At 49.5% G+C, this 15,160-nt stretch overlaps 1 protein-coding gene across 1 annotated transcript in view; it reads right to left on the reverse strand.

Annotated features, from left to right (window-relative positions):
* The window catches only part of ITGA9 (integrin subunit alpha 9), a 227,934-nt gene that overhangs the window by 50,424 nt on the left and 162,350 nt on the right, over nt 1-15,160 (reverse strand). The window contains exon 19 of the mRNA XM_087824862.1: nt 874-960. Coding sequence (XP_087680988.1) covers nt 874-960 — 87 coding nt within the window. The remainder of the gene's footprint in view (nt 1-873; nt 961-15,160) is intronic.

Below are 15,160 nucleotides of genomic sequence, written 5' to 3' on the forward strand. Positions count from 1 at the left end.
ACACCTGGTCTTTTAGATTCTAGTTTTGCCTCCAAATGTCATATCTTCTATGTATGTCTGCATCTTCTTATAATGATGGCACATGCAAGAATGCCCCATGAATGTCTGAACATGCTGTGCCCTATTATTGTTTGAGCTTTAAAAAACTGGCTCCTCGCCCTGGGCAGTGTGTCCCGGTTGGGCACCATCCCGTGCACAGAAAGGCTGCCGGTTCAATTCCCAGTCCCAGCACATGCCTGGGTTTCGGGCTCCATCCCCGGCAGGGGGCCTGCAGGAGGCAGCCGGTTGATGTTTCTCTCTCATATCGATGTTTCCCTCTCCCTCAAGTCAATAAAACATATCCTCAGGTAAAGATTAAAAAAAAGAGGCGAATAAACCTGTTTAAAACAAATCGGCTCCTTATAAATATCAAAGCGACTGTAATTTCTTTTACTTAAAAAAAAATGAAGTGCAATCCAATTATTTATGCTTTAAGAATTTTAAGAAGTCTCTTAAGAAAATGGTGAGTGCCCAGGGGAGTCAGGACTGAAGGTCACTGGGCCGGACCACCCGCATCTTCTGCTGCTGTCTCAGGGACAGGAAGCGGCGAGCAACGGCCCAGAAATGAAGCATTTCAAGGCGGCCAGCCAGGTGCTGCTTGCCGGAGCGCTCAGGCCCTGCTGCCTCTCACATCTGGGGCATGTCATGTGGGTCACGGAGAAAAAGCACGTGACCGTGGCCCCTCGGGCGTAGACTTGGAGGAGACGGCCAAGGACAGGAGCGTGGCCCCCCAGCTGCTGCAGGAGGAAGCCTCGGGGGACGCAGGAGGCGGGGGCAGAGGCCGGTGCGAAGGTCCGGGCTGCTCCCGAGGAAGTGCCCCACCTCTGCCCTTACCTTCGACTTGGACCTCATGAAAGGAAATCCCACGCTGCACTTGAGGAAGTCCGATTCCAGCAGTTCACAGGAAATGCCCATTTCCTCCTGAAACAGAACCCAAAACATCAACGGATGTGCTGGTGGCCTGGAGACAGACGTGTGCAAGTGGCCTCAGGGAGGCAGATCGAGGCTTCAAGCAGACACGGCCCATCTTTAGTGCCTAGACAATAGCCACTGCTGGCTGTCCTGGGATGAGGAACCTCTGAACAGGACGGGTCCCAGAACTGCTCTTGCTGCCCCCCCTCCCAAGGGTCCCCTGGGAAGACAGGTGCAGGCGACAAAACCACTCTTCATTCTTAACTAACATGTGAGCTGTGAACCCCTGTGCTTTCCTGGTAAACTGAACCAGGCCACATGTGAGCTGGACACCTCCTAAGGTTTGGATTAAAAGGCAACCAAGTCATCTTTCTGGCCCCTTTCTCCTAAACCCATGCCCTAATCCTGCCTCTCAAGGCCTTGGCTAGTGTAGGAAAGTGAAACTCTAAGAAAATCACACCAACGAAAATACAGGGATTCCTCCTACAGCCCAAAGAAGTGAGGAGGGCTGAACGGGTGGCTCCCCTGCAAGCCTCGGGGGGGGGGGGGGAATGTTGGGTCAAGGGCAAGGAGAGGTTTCTCATTAGCCGGCCATGGACTCTACATTCAGTGCCCCGAGAGAGCCAGGAGAGGGGCACAGGGAGCTGCTATCTTTCCACTGGAACACATGGCTTACAACCAAGGTCAAAGGAAGGCAGGAGGCTCTTCATAACCCCCATGGCTTCTCCAGGTCACTGAAGCAAATCAGGACTTCCAAGGGGGGTCAGCATGTTTGCAGATTTTGGAGAAGGGGAGGCACAAGATGGAACTAGCACTTGCTGAGTGTCCGGAAGTCGGGACAATGAAGTTCAATGGGGCCGTGTGACTTCCCCAAGTTCAGTCTCGGCTGACTCTAAAGCCTGTCTCCTTCCATGTTCCACACAATGGCAGACAAAAGGAACCAACTCATGTGGATCCAGTTCTGAAACGCTGCCCACGCTTCCTGCTCCAGTTTCCCAGGCCCACACCAGCTCGGAGCAGCTGTTCCTTGCACGGACTCGGGAGCCCTCGCATTAGAATAGGTTTGGGAGCATCTTGAATAACAGATTCTTGGGCTACACCTAGTTGTCTGAGTAGACAACTGAGTAGATTCAGGGACTGAGGGGCCTGGGAAAAGCATTTTCAATGAGTGGTGATAAAGTAGGTGATTCTGCTCTACAATGTTCGGAAGCCACTGCCATGAGCTTTCCTTTCTTTGGTCGACCCTACAGGCTGCTTGAGGAGACTTCTCAAAACAGTGTGAGGGCTGCTCTTGGAACCTGGGGGACATGTGTTGGCAATTTCAATAAGGAAAACCAGAGAGTAACTTCTCAAATGTCTCAAGACCTGCATGTCCCCAAGACTGGTCCTAATGACTCACTGTGGGTGGCCTTTTGTCACCATCTTCTTCCTCATACTCCTCACCCCAGAAGCAATGCCCACAACTGGCCCAAGTAGAAGCTCCTCTAAATCCCAGCTAATTGGCTCGTGGGCCTCAGAGGCAGCAAGCCCAAGCCCAGGGTGACCTTAGCTCTCGGTTTCCTGGGACAGTCCTGGTTCATGTCTGTCATCTGGGTGTAATTACTCTCAAGAGTGTCCCAGCACATATATATAAATTACATGATTACTCAACCCAGTTCCAAACTCCCTTTGTAAAGCTCAGTAACTCACTGGAAATCCCTTTCAAGCCAGGAGAGAGGTTTTCAATTTAAGTCAAAGGCCTGTCTGTTCTGGAAGATTTACTGCCTCGAAGACATCTTCAGTTTTCGTGTGTGTGTGAAGGAATGACCGTGGCTTCAAAAATTTACTCTGGAACTTGATGGGACCTCGGTTTACTCAGCTTTGCCTAAGACTGCTTTGGATCATTCAAGAGCTGCTGAATGACCTTCTTTTTCTTCATTCCCAAATACGAGAAAATAACATTTAAACCAGCATTGACTATATTATTCCAAGTCTCTCTTCCACTCAGTCTAATAGAAATTACAGAATTCTGGATGGATCTTGGTGGCGATAAGCAAAAAGAGTGAAAAACAGACATCTCTAGGAATGAGCGTGCTCAGCGAGGGAGTGTCTGGCTCCTGGATGATGCTACTGTTTGCTTGTCATGGATCACACCCCTGCCACCTGTTGGCACCAGCACAGCCTCCTGTGGCTACCGAAGCTCCCCTGACCAAGAAGTTTTTTCATTCTGAGCCCTGCTCTCCCACCGCAGCTTTGTCTGGGAGATTACAAAGCCCTCCCCCACGAGCACTCTGCAGCCGACGGCTGACATGGTGCAAAAGGCTGTCCCTTTGCCTCAAGGTGAGACCAGCTGTGTTGTGAACTCAGGATCCAGAGTCCTCACGGGCACTGGCCGGGCAGACTCCGGCTGAGTGCACAGTCCCGCTTGGCTCCTTCCTCCGCCCCTCCCCGCTCCCTTCATTCCTCTTCTCCCAAGAGCATTACCCAACAGGTCACCTGCGCAGGAATCCCCATCTCAGATTCCGCTCCTCATGCATCTGACTTCAGAGAATACTCATTAGAGACTCTGGGATGAGAGCCACTGGAAAGTGCTGGGCGTTCACTCCCAGGTAGGGAGAGGCAAGAGAAGGGGACACTCATAGGCTAAGATCTCATTTAAATCCATACTAGCCAAGAGGAGACTTTAACTGCAGTTTATAAAACCTGCATAGCCCCCCATCAGGGGAGCACTTGCCCTCAAAGAAGCCTCTGCACCCTTTGTTCTGATTTCAGATCATGCCCAGGCATAACCTTAAAAACCAGGGTCAGGATGGAGCCAGGTACTCCCTTGGGAGCCAGGCAGGCATGCTGCAGGCACAGAAAGACCCAGAGAAGCTTTAAGAAAGGAATTCTGGGCCCTGGCTGGTGGCTCAGTTGGTTGGAGCATCGTTCCACTCGCCAAAAGGTTGTGGGCTTCATTCCGGGTGAGGGCACATACCTAAGTTGCCAGTTTGATCCCCAGTCAGGGCGTGTGTAGGAGGCAACTGATCAATGTTTCTCTCTCTCTCTCTCTCTCTCTCTCTCCCTCCCTTCTTCTCTCTCTGAAATCAATACACACATATCCTTGGGTGAAGATTAAAAAAAAAAAAGAATTCTGGGAGATGTGGTTAAACTCAGCCGTTCCCCTGCTTTCTTACCTCTGCCAGGCAATCGGTGCCCACCAGGAGATATATGGGGCTGATCCCAGGGACCAGGCTTCCCCTTGACTCTGGTTCCTCGCACGTCCCAGTCATTGCTTTAGTCCCAGGACCCTGACTTTAGCCTGGAGAACTTGACTTTAGCATTGTTGCAAAACTCAGGATTATCAGCTCTCAGCCCTCTGGGAATGCGGACCAGTGAACCAACTGTCTATCCTTTGTCCCTGGCTGCCAGACAGTGTAGACATCTGATCATCCAACTCACATACAGTGCAAATCTACCACAGACTATAACTCAAACCTTGCTGCGAAAGATCCAGGCTTCCACAAAATCAATGAAAGTCATGTTGGAAAGCTGCTTACACCACCAAAAGCAGCGATAAACCTGGATCTGGCAGCGTTCGATCAGTTAACTGCTGGCGAAATCACAGTTTTCCCTGGATGATAACACGTTAAGCCGTAAAAGGATTCAAATTAAAAAAGTATCAAGAGAGCCCCTGGGCAAAATATACCGTTGTAAAGACGACCTCTCTGTGATTGTGCTTAAAAAAAAGGCAAAATATAAAGCAAAAAATGTTACTTTATGACACAGTAGGGATATTTGCCTCCAAAAGGGGCCCATCCAGCACGCAATCCCTTCTTTTGTTTCAGAAATTGATGGCCTGCTATTTTAAAGACACTAATAAAGCAAGCGAGCTCTTGCCTTGGGTCTAAGATATCCTTGACTGTTATAATCACAACGTTACAAAAGCTGTTAAATGGAAGATAATATAAACTTATCCTCATAATTTTTAGTTTCATTTTTCAAGTAAAGTTCCAATCAAAACTTTAAAAAAAAAAGTTTTTACTATGAAATTTTGGACCCTGTTTTAAGAAGATTCACATAACCGGCTTTTTTCCCAGTCCCGCTTTTCTTGGGCTAGCAACAACTTCCAATACTCTAAAACGCTATCAGGGTGTCTCCCTGGAGGTTTTAAGTGATTCAATTAATTTTTTTTTTTCCAGTTTGTAACCAACATACATTACTCCCAGGATCAAGAAAACATCAATTAACATTTTTGAGAGCACAGTAATGAAAAGCGTGGTTTGTGCACATTCACCTCTGGATGTGCCATGCCTGTCACCCAGCCGGGTGCTTAGCAGACCCTGAGTTTGCACTTACTCCACGAACGGGCTTTGGCTCATCGCGGATTCCGATGGAGGGACTGCAAGGAGCAGTTCATTTGCTGGTCTGCCTGGCATGGGAGATGCTTGCCTTGGCAAAGTCCGTCCCTTTTCCAGACATACCTCGGCTGTCCTGGCCCCAGGAGTGTGGCTGGTGGAGCCAAGCTCCAGCCCTGATTGTAACGTGCGGTGGTTGGCAAGAAGACTCAGATAATGAGGTTGGGGAGCCTCTGTGGCCTTTGGGCTCCTTCCTCCCAATCACACAGCGTTTGGTTTCACTGGGGAGTGGGCTTTATCTGACCACCAACACAGTGCTCTCTGGGGAGCAGCCAAGCCTGGTCCTGGGCTTATGCTCAGAGCCAGGGCCAGCTCGAAATTTGATTTCCCATTTTCCCACTTCCCACACATGTTTGTCAAACTGAAGAGGACCCCGATGTCTCCATGTCTGTCTGCCAAGCCTGCCAGGTGATCCCTGTGGGCCGGTAAGAGATGCCTCCATGTTAAGTCAGTTAATAGAGAATTCAGCTGAATTTTGGAAGCATTTTATGCCAAATTCCATAATCGACAGAGGAGTCCGAGGTGAGCAGGGGTTCCCAATAACCTGGCCCAATGAGTTAACAGAAAGAGCGTTTATTCCAAGGGAAAACTTTATTGGCCTGACTCAACGGTGAGTCAGCCTGAGCCTCACCAGAAAAAACAGTCCTGTTCCCAGAGGGGAATCCTTCGGGACAAGGCCCATGAAATTCCTACCCACGAAGGAAAGCACATAAGCATGCAGCATAGAAAGTGCACATGCTTTGGCATTAGTGCCACAACTTTTTCTCATACCCTCAACCTTGGATATGTTTATTGATTTTAGAGAGAAAGAAAGAGAGAAACACCAATGTCAGAGAGAAACATCCATTGGTTGCCTCCAGCGTGCATCCCCACCGGGGCTCAAACCTGCAATCCAGGTATGTGCCCTGACCAGGAATCAAACCCGAACACTTTCGATTATTGGCTCAGATACGTAACAGCCATACGCCATTAGGCACATTAACCATCCTTTCTGCAAGCCTCCATTTCTCATGCTGACGATGTGCCAGGCAGCTCCTCTGTGGGTAGCTTCTCTTTTTATGCCCATTTTACAGGGAGGAAAGTAGGACACAAAGAAGTTATATCACTTGCCCAGGGTTTCCTAGCTGGTAATAGAAGAATGGATCAGACGGGGTTTGGGGTGGGGACCACCAAACAAGGAACAATAAGGTCCTCTTTCCCCCTCCCCCAAAGGATCCATGGAAACTGAGACTGACCAGGTGGGGAGCATAGACCCCATGAATCCGGAGCACGCAGGGACTCTAGCACAGATGCCAAGGATGGCTGGTGGCCTGGCAAGGCTAGGGCAGTGGTCATAGACCTTGTGCTGGTTAAGAGCTGGCAACTGAACAGTTCTGGGGAGCAGAGGTGATGACTCACACACGTGGGGGATTTGGAGGAACAGGGCAAAGAAAGTGCTACAGAGTGGGTTCTTTTTTTAAAGTTCGTCAATACCCCCATTTGGCAGCCAAGGCCCAGACTATTCTGGGTTTATTCTTTCCAAGCTTGAAAAAGCGAAGCAAGGAGGCGGCATAGTGAAAACGAGTGTTGGAGAGAGATAAACCACATGGCTGTTAAAGCAAAATTCCCCTCCAAAGCCGAGTGATAGAAATGAGAGAGCGCCCTTCAAGCAACCCGGACCAATCACAGGCGTGGGAGATCGGAGGTGGCAACTGGGGAGCAATCGTCTGATCGAAGTGGTGACAGGGGAGTCTCTTCCCAGACAGCCCTCTTGACCCTTAGAAAGAAAGTGCTCTGAAAGCTTTAAAATAAATGAAAATAATCTTACATTTTAGAAACCAGTACAAATCAGAAATGACTTGAAAAAACGTACTCCTATAACATGCCCCCACCTTGGCGCACTTCCCCAACCCGGCTTAAAGCTAATCTTTATATTTTCCCAAAGTGAAGACATAAAAACACCTTCCCAAATGCTGATGTTTGTCCCCTTCGGGACCACAGGAATGTGAACTTGAGGATCTAAACAAACAAGTAAATAAAAATAAATTGACCAGCCCTAACTGAAGAGCCCAACATGAACAGACCAGCAAGCCGTGCCTTCCTTCTAAGGCTGGAGTATTTGATTTTCACCCGGGAAGTTTTTCCTCCTGTTAAAAGGAGGCAACTAATTTATTTTTAAATTTTTAAAAAATTATTTCTATTCTAGGATAAATATACATATATTTTCCAGAGCCTTTAAATTCTTGATCAACACACTAAGAATTCAAAATTGAATTCCATCTCATGAGTCTAATTATTTTGGGTTTCTATCATGCTTTTCCTTTGCCCTACAGGCTTGACTGAATAAAATAAGGTGGAGACCTCTCCTGAAATGACTGGAAAGAATTTAACATCATGGCATAAAGGCAATTTAGGAGTGGTGTTGGGATGAAAAGGTTGTGTGGGAGTCAAGTGTTTGAGGGGCGCTTATGAAAGCCTTGGCCAGGAATCTCAACACGAGAAATGTACTCAGAGTGAAAAGTTCCATCCCACCTCCAAACCCACGCAGACCAACCCAGCCCAGGCAGCTCTCGCCAAGCCCTGCACCTGGCAAAGGGCTCTGGGCCACAAGAGGGGGCACTTCTCTCTGATTTGTGCAATGGTGTGGCTCTCGGGGAAGTTTTGTTAAAAAGACCCAGATGGAAGCCCCACTGTGGACCCACCGAATCAAAGCACACAGTGCGGGCAAGCATTTGCTGAAAGCTCCCCGGTTGGTTCCCCAGTTAGGAACCCTTGAACGTTAGGGTGCATTACAATCCTGATTAAAGAAGCCCAGCGCATGCTCCACCTCTGGGGCAGGGTTCTGGGTCAGGACCCGAAGCCTGGTCAGGAAATCTGGATGTTGAATCAACTGAGGCAGGTGTTTGAAGCACTGGCCCCAAGGGCTGGGACAGTCACTGCCATTTGGAGATTAAGAGATTGAGACCTAGAGCGGACAAGAAGTGCCTTCCTGGGGTTCTAACCTTGGTGAGGACAGAATACGTGTCATGATGGCCCCCCCCTGCCTTTGAGTCCTCCGACTGGGGCCTGCAGACTGTGCCTGCCCACCATGCCCCCGGTGCGGGGACACAGAGCGGCGAGCTCCAGCCCGGGCACCCCTCTGCTGCCGTGGAGGAAGCTCACCCATTCACCCAGCAAGTGTTTCTTATTTTGCGTCAAATGGGAAACAGCTTCCATGGAATACTTATGTATGAGACTCGTATGTTTCCTGTTACGTCTTACATTCCTTTGTTCATTCCCTTGGTTAATAATTATTTATTGAGCAGCCTCGATGTCCTTATGGGGCCACATGCCTTTATAACAGGGTCCCTCCTGTCTCCGACGGGGTGTTCCCAGCCTGGGACGAGGGAAGGGGACCATGCTGTCTGAGGAAAGACTCCTGCACTCCTGTGTGAAGGGTGCGTGGGGGGGCAGCTCGGAGGGTTGGAACCGATCTCCCTTTATAAGAGAGAAGCCTGGCTTCCCACCCACCTCCCCCCTGTGAGTCCTATTTCACAACTCACTAGCATTACTATTGCGTCACCTTTCCTTTTAATTGGCAAAAAAAAATAAAATAAAAATCTACAAATTCTTTAAATGATGGAATCTAAGACTGGACAGAGTGAGTGACGTGCCAGAGTGTCACACCGGTATTGACTTAGGTGGGAAAGTTTAGCTCATCACTCAAACACCTAGATAAAAAATTATTACAAATGACGACAAAAAAACACCACTCATGACACGGCAAGACCTAGCTGAGGGTCCTCTCATTCAGAACAGTATTAAGCAGACTAAACGGCGGAGAACAGGTCCCTGTGGCGAGTGGAGGACTTGTGCTCTGTTATTATTTTATCCAACAGGTATTATTGGGCTAATCTCATTGCCAGGCATGGAAGTACCCAGGCATCTCCCTGTCCTGAGCAAGCTCTTCTGTTATATACCAGACATAGAGTAATTGCCTGCAGCCAATCTAACAGAGAAACATGTACCAGTGAGGGCTCAAGCTTTAGGAGCCCGACCATGAGGACAGGCTGGTTCTGAGGACGTTCAGATTGTGCACACAGCAAGAGAGGGCCGACGCCAAGAACCCGGGGGATCAGTATACAACTAGGACTACTGCAGGTCAGTCTTACAGCACTCAGTCCAGAAGGACCCACTGGGATAGCTACATGTCCTTTTTGTATTTTGAAGAACAGGACAGGGAGATGGGCTTGGCGTTCTAGGATTATACTGGGTTTTCTCCATAGTTCTTCCAACATTTTCGGTGAATTGCCAGTTGTTTAAAATGACTTACATGCACCAAGAGTATGGTTTGCTTTCGGTTGTTTGAACAGTTAGGTTTTAAGTTAAATCTTGCTAGCGTTGTTTGTGAAAAATTTATGATTTGTTCATGGTTCTTTACAAAAAGCTGCAGGTCCCTAGGATTGCCTGAGCCCCAGTATGTCTGTTCTGAACTCGCTGGAATCCACCGGATTTATGACTGTGTCAGCTGCTGGCTTGGCTGCGGGGCAGAGATGAATGGACTGACTGATTTATTACTTCCCATGCCCCGACCTGCAGAAGTAATCAATTGGTCAGCATTTTCTGTGTCTCCATCTGTCATTTTCTAGGTGTCTCTCCCTCACAGGACAGTTCTGTTCATTCTTTGTTCTCCCGTTGAAAATGTTTTCATTTGTCTTGCTTTCCACGGTTTTTTATTTTTTATTTTTATGATGTTATTGACCATCCTCTGTGCTATACATTACATCCCCACAATTTATTTATAACCGGAAGTTCCTACTTTCTAATACCCTTCCCCTTTTGTGCCCCCCACCCCATTGGTTTTTAGTTTTCCTTTAGATAGCTAGACTGACTACATGCCATTTCCTGCACAGCAGGGCGCAGGAAGGATGGGCACACAATGCTGGTGGCTCCACCATGTCCCCTGGGTCTCTCCTCCACCCACAGCTGTGCGCACTGACTCCCCAGCACCAGCACCTGTGTGTCTTCTGCTGGAAGAGGGCCCCTGGGCTGCTGGAACCCTCTCTGCCGGTGAATGTGAAAGGTGGAAGAGCTTGGGAACTCACACACCCTTGGGGGAACCATCAACCGAGCTCCCTTGTCCCCGACTAGGACACTCTGAGGTGGGACCCATACATTGGGTTGTGCCAAACATCACCCCCTACCTTTGCCTCCTTCCCCATGCCCCTGGTGGTTTCTCCTGGGAACACTTCCTAGTGCCCTTTTTACATAATGTCTCGTCTCAGGATTTCATTCTAGGAAACTCAAGACTGCCCATGCCAAGCAAACCAGGATCTTTTAAAACAAAGAACTCCACCCACCCAACATTACAGATGCGGCGAGGATGGCTGTGCAGACTTACCAGACCTACATATTGATTTTAATCCACTTAAGTGCCTCTCAAACATGGGCTCATTTAATTATCATTGCTAAGCGTTTCCTCCTGGTCCACTTTGGGAAGGACATTGCCCACACTGTCCACACCAGGCTCCCGGCGGGGGCTCTGAGTGAAGGTTAAAGCCACTGTCCTCTTTACAGAGCTTTGCAGGGGAAGAAAGTGAGACCCTGGGAACGTCTCGACTTGTGATTGCACAGTGATTTTTTCAAACTGACTTGGGTTCAAATGTTAGTTCTGTCACTTACCAAGTACCTGATGGTGGACATCCTGCCTCAGACACACCAGGGCAGGCTGCAGAGGGAGGCCTGTGTCCCCAGGCGGGGTTTCTGCAGGAACGTAATGTTTCACATGCAGCATTTAAAGCCTCTGGGTGGGGTTTCCAACCAGAAATAGGAAATGCAAACGGGGTCTCATCTGCCTGAAGGATCCATGGATTGCTTTTAGCCCAGGCAGACAGAAACAGAGGTGTGACTGCAGGCAGAGTGGCCCCGAGCTTTCAGAAACGGCCAGGAGGCCCCTTGCTGGCAGCCAGTGTGCCCATCGCGAGTCCCAAGCAGCTGCTCCTTTGTGAAGAAAGCTCAACAGGCTTTTCTAAAGAGCACAGAGTTTTCTTTGGCGCGAGGTTCAGATTTCCTGCCCTGTTCCATCGACCTCACAAGGGGGCATGGCAGCACCCCCAGACCCCTCCCAGTGCCAACCATCTCCATTTCACAGCTCAGTTTCTGTTTATTTGGGGAGAGAGTTTGTTTCTTGTCTTCTTCATTGGAGGCCCTCCTCCCGCCTCCTTCTGTGGCTCTGTCCACTGCTCTCCTCTGTATTTGGAGACCAAAGACTGTCCCTTCTGTTGGAACCTTCTAGAAGAGGGGGTGTGGAGGAGAGAGGCCTCCATCTGTCAAGAGCACCAGTTCTGCATCTCTTCAGCAGATGAAATTTTTAATGCTGATAAATGACACGCAGGAAAAGAACTGTGGGTTTAAGTCTTACAATGGGGCAGCACTACTAGGGGAAAGGAAAAGTCACAGGAACTAGGACGCAACCAAGCCTCCCACTTGTCTGTGTTGTCCGGGGGGCGAGCTCTTTCAGGGGTTTCTGGGAAGGGGTTTTCCTAACTAGACATGCTGTCTCCTCTGGCCGGTGGGTCTTCATCCCACGCCACTGTCTGCAGTCCCTTCCAGAGCCACTGGGTATGTCCTGGAGTTTTCAGTGGACACTTAACACGGCCACAGAGCACTCAGAAGCCAGGGCTGAGAGGAGGGAACCTGTTCCTTCATCACCATGAGCAGAGCAGGGAGGTTGGAGATTAGGATTCCTCACTCCCGTTAGCCGGGAGACCGGCCATGTTGCTTGCCTACTCCGAGCCCAATCCCTGTCTCGGTAAGTGCGGATGACAATGCCACAGAAAACCTTTGTTTCTCGCCACCCACATCCGTCCAGCTTTCTGATGACCCACCACTACAGGTTCCCTCTGGGGAGCCCTCCCCTCCCCACTCTCAGCCCATGGGTGGCACTCCACCAGACTCCCACTCCCCTAAGAGGCGGGGCATGTGACCCAGGCTTAAGCCAATTAGACCAAGGAGACTCAATGGAACTTTTGCTGGGACATCTGTGAAATGAGATTAGTGGCAGCTACTTTGCCACCCTGAGGGGACAGCCTGTCTGAGAATGAAGCCACAACAAGAGAGAGAAGCGGACAGATGGAGAGAGAGAGACTGTGACACGTTTCTGAGGCCCAATGACAACTGTGGCTGAAGCCAACCCCAGGTTTATTTAGTTTGCAAAAACAAGAAATTCTCTTTTCACCCTAGCCAATTTGGGTTGCGTTTTCGATTGCTTGCCACAAAAAACAATTCAATACGATACAAATCAAGAGAGATACAAATACCTATCTCCCAGTGTCCTGAGAAGCAAACTAAATAAAAGTCCTTGAAAGAACCTAGCAGAGGGTGGGCCGGAGAACAGCCCAGGGGACAGGCCTCTGGGCTACAGTTCTGGGGCCCAGTTCCCGAGTGGGAAGGAGATGCAGCCACGAGCTCCAAGCACCAAAGGGGGGGTCAGGAGTTTCTCATCAAGAGGTTTTAGCGGGATATGTGTGAAAGTCCAACCCCAATTGAGAAAGAATTTTGGCCCCCTGGGCCCCATAAAGGAATGCCTTACATCTGAAGAAGTCTCAGAGCTGACCTAATTTCCTCAGGTCCTCAACTGTAAAGGTGACTTGAATCACCGCATGTCTGGCAGGGGTGCTCAGGCTACTGAGCACTTGGGAATGCCGCTGCTGGACCATGGAGGGCCAAGGGATTCTTTTGGATTTTAATGAGCGCCAACTCCTGTTGCAGGCACTTTACACACGGTACCTAACTTATTAGTCTGTAACATCCATCCTGAGCAGCTACAGTGCCTTTCATGTATGGCCATAAATTATTTAATACCCCTCCCTTCAAAAGGTGGGTCCCCTCCTCTTGACTGTGGGCCAGACTTAGTGACTCCCTTCTAAGGAATAAAGTGTGGCAGAAGTGATGCTGTGTGACTTCTGAGAAAAGGCCATACACAGGGGAGGCTCTCTCGGCTGGTGCACTCCGGGGAAAGTCAGCCGCCATGCTGTGAGGACACTCAAGCAACCGGCTGGAGGAGCCCGTGTGGTGCCCTCCACTCCCTCCCTGTAGGATCCTCAAACTCAGGACTTAGAGGGAAGACGACGCTGTCCCCAGTACATTCTCCATCCCTCCCTGTACCCGCACCTCTTTGCAGTTTGACTTTGCAGTGCCTCCCATCACGAGGCAGACTTTATTTTCCCACCTAAAACTGGGCAGGACCTGTGACTTGCTCAACAGAATGCAGCGGAAGCGATGCTCTGCTTGTTCCAACCCTCGTCTCAAGAGGCCTTGGAACTTCTATTCATTCTCCTGGAACCCTGCCGAAGCCACGCGGGCCGGGGCTGGCCCGCTGGGGGCTGAGAAGCCCACAACTCTGCTGCCACCTCTGCCCCAGGCAGCAGCTGGGCCCCCGCTGGCCTGCCAGCTAACCACAGCCACCTGCGCGAGGTCAACCAAGGGCAGCCGAGCCAGGCCCACGGCTGAAGAATTAATTCCTCCTAGAGTCAGGAGCAATACTCAGCAGGGGTTGTCTCAGGCCACTACATTTTGGGGTAGTTTCTTACAGTAATGCACACAGGCTTGTTGTGAAGGGTAAATAAGGGCGCCTGCGAGTTATCTAAGCCCCACCCAGCTAATAGGAAGCACTTAGGAAGGGGAAGCAGTGACGATGCTGTCACCTGCCCACACCCCTGTCCACACTCCACTTTCTAAGAAGCTCAGGTCAACCTTTCTTTCCTGGTTAAACCCCAAGGAGAGGTAGAACTGATATGCACAGGTGAAAAGAGACAAGTTAGAGAGAAAGAGGAATATAATCCCAGAACAGTAGCGTGGATTGTCCGAGGCTCTGAGGGGTGAGATCATGCGACGAGGCCCATCTATAGACAGAAGGGAAGGCGGGGCCAGGGGACACGTGGAACGTGCAAGAAACTCTGACATCCGCTCGATTCAGTTCATACTTGTGTACCCTGGGGGCTGAGCAATGACCTTTTGAACACAGAAAAACATACCGACTCGGGCATGGATGACAAAAAATGGCCATCCATTTCATTTACTGTCCCCTAACCTTCAAAGCACTCGAGGGTACCGCAAACAGAAAGAAATGTCAGAAGAACACAAACACAATAAAAACAAGAAAGGTGTTTCATAAGCTCCTTCAGACAAAGTGTTTTCCTCACCTGCTGAAGGTGCAGTCACTCACAGAGGCCCCACTCACACAGAAAGGAGCTCCTTGGTAAAGCTGTTCCTTAGCTAAATATTTATGAATTGTTGAAGCACATTTAACTTTTTATTTGGATTGTAACTGACCTCTGTTAAGATGTTTTAATCTTTTTCAGTATTAATCCTTTTGTAAACAGAAAAAACCTTGTGACTAAAGAAATCAATCCCTTATTTACCTTTCTTAAAGTCTGGAGTTTATTTGTTTAGCTTAAAAGAAGGTTTCTGCACAGTACAGTTTAAATGCCATCACTTTTGAGACATTTCCACATTTAAATTTTTTCTTAATTTATACCCAGTGTCAAGAATAGTGATCAGGAAGCCCCATCCACCTCCCTCCAGAACACAAACTCTTACCTGCTCACCTGTTCTCAGAATGCAGACTGTCTTCCCCGTGGGCTTAGGGGAAATCTCAGAAACTCATACAGCAGAACAGCCGACTGATGCTGTTGCTCAACGGCAGGAAGCACTCGCAGGGTGAACTCAGGCTGTGGGAGTCTGGGCTGGGACTGGGGTAGGAAATGGGTTTAGCATGTGCCACAGATGCCCTGTATCACTTCCTTCCGGCCCAGCTCTGATTTTCGCTCGGGCACGGCAGACAGTTCTGTGGACACTGCATTCAACTGCACCCC

This window comes from Miniopterus natalensis, chromosome 15 (assembly GCF_054644295.1).
Source record: "Miniopterus natalensis isolate mMinNat1 chromosome 15, mMinNat1.hap1, whole genome shotgun sequence".
NCBI lineage: Eukaryota > Metazoa > Chordata > Mammalia > Chiroptera > Miniopteridae > Miniopterus > Miniopterus natalensis.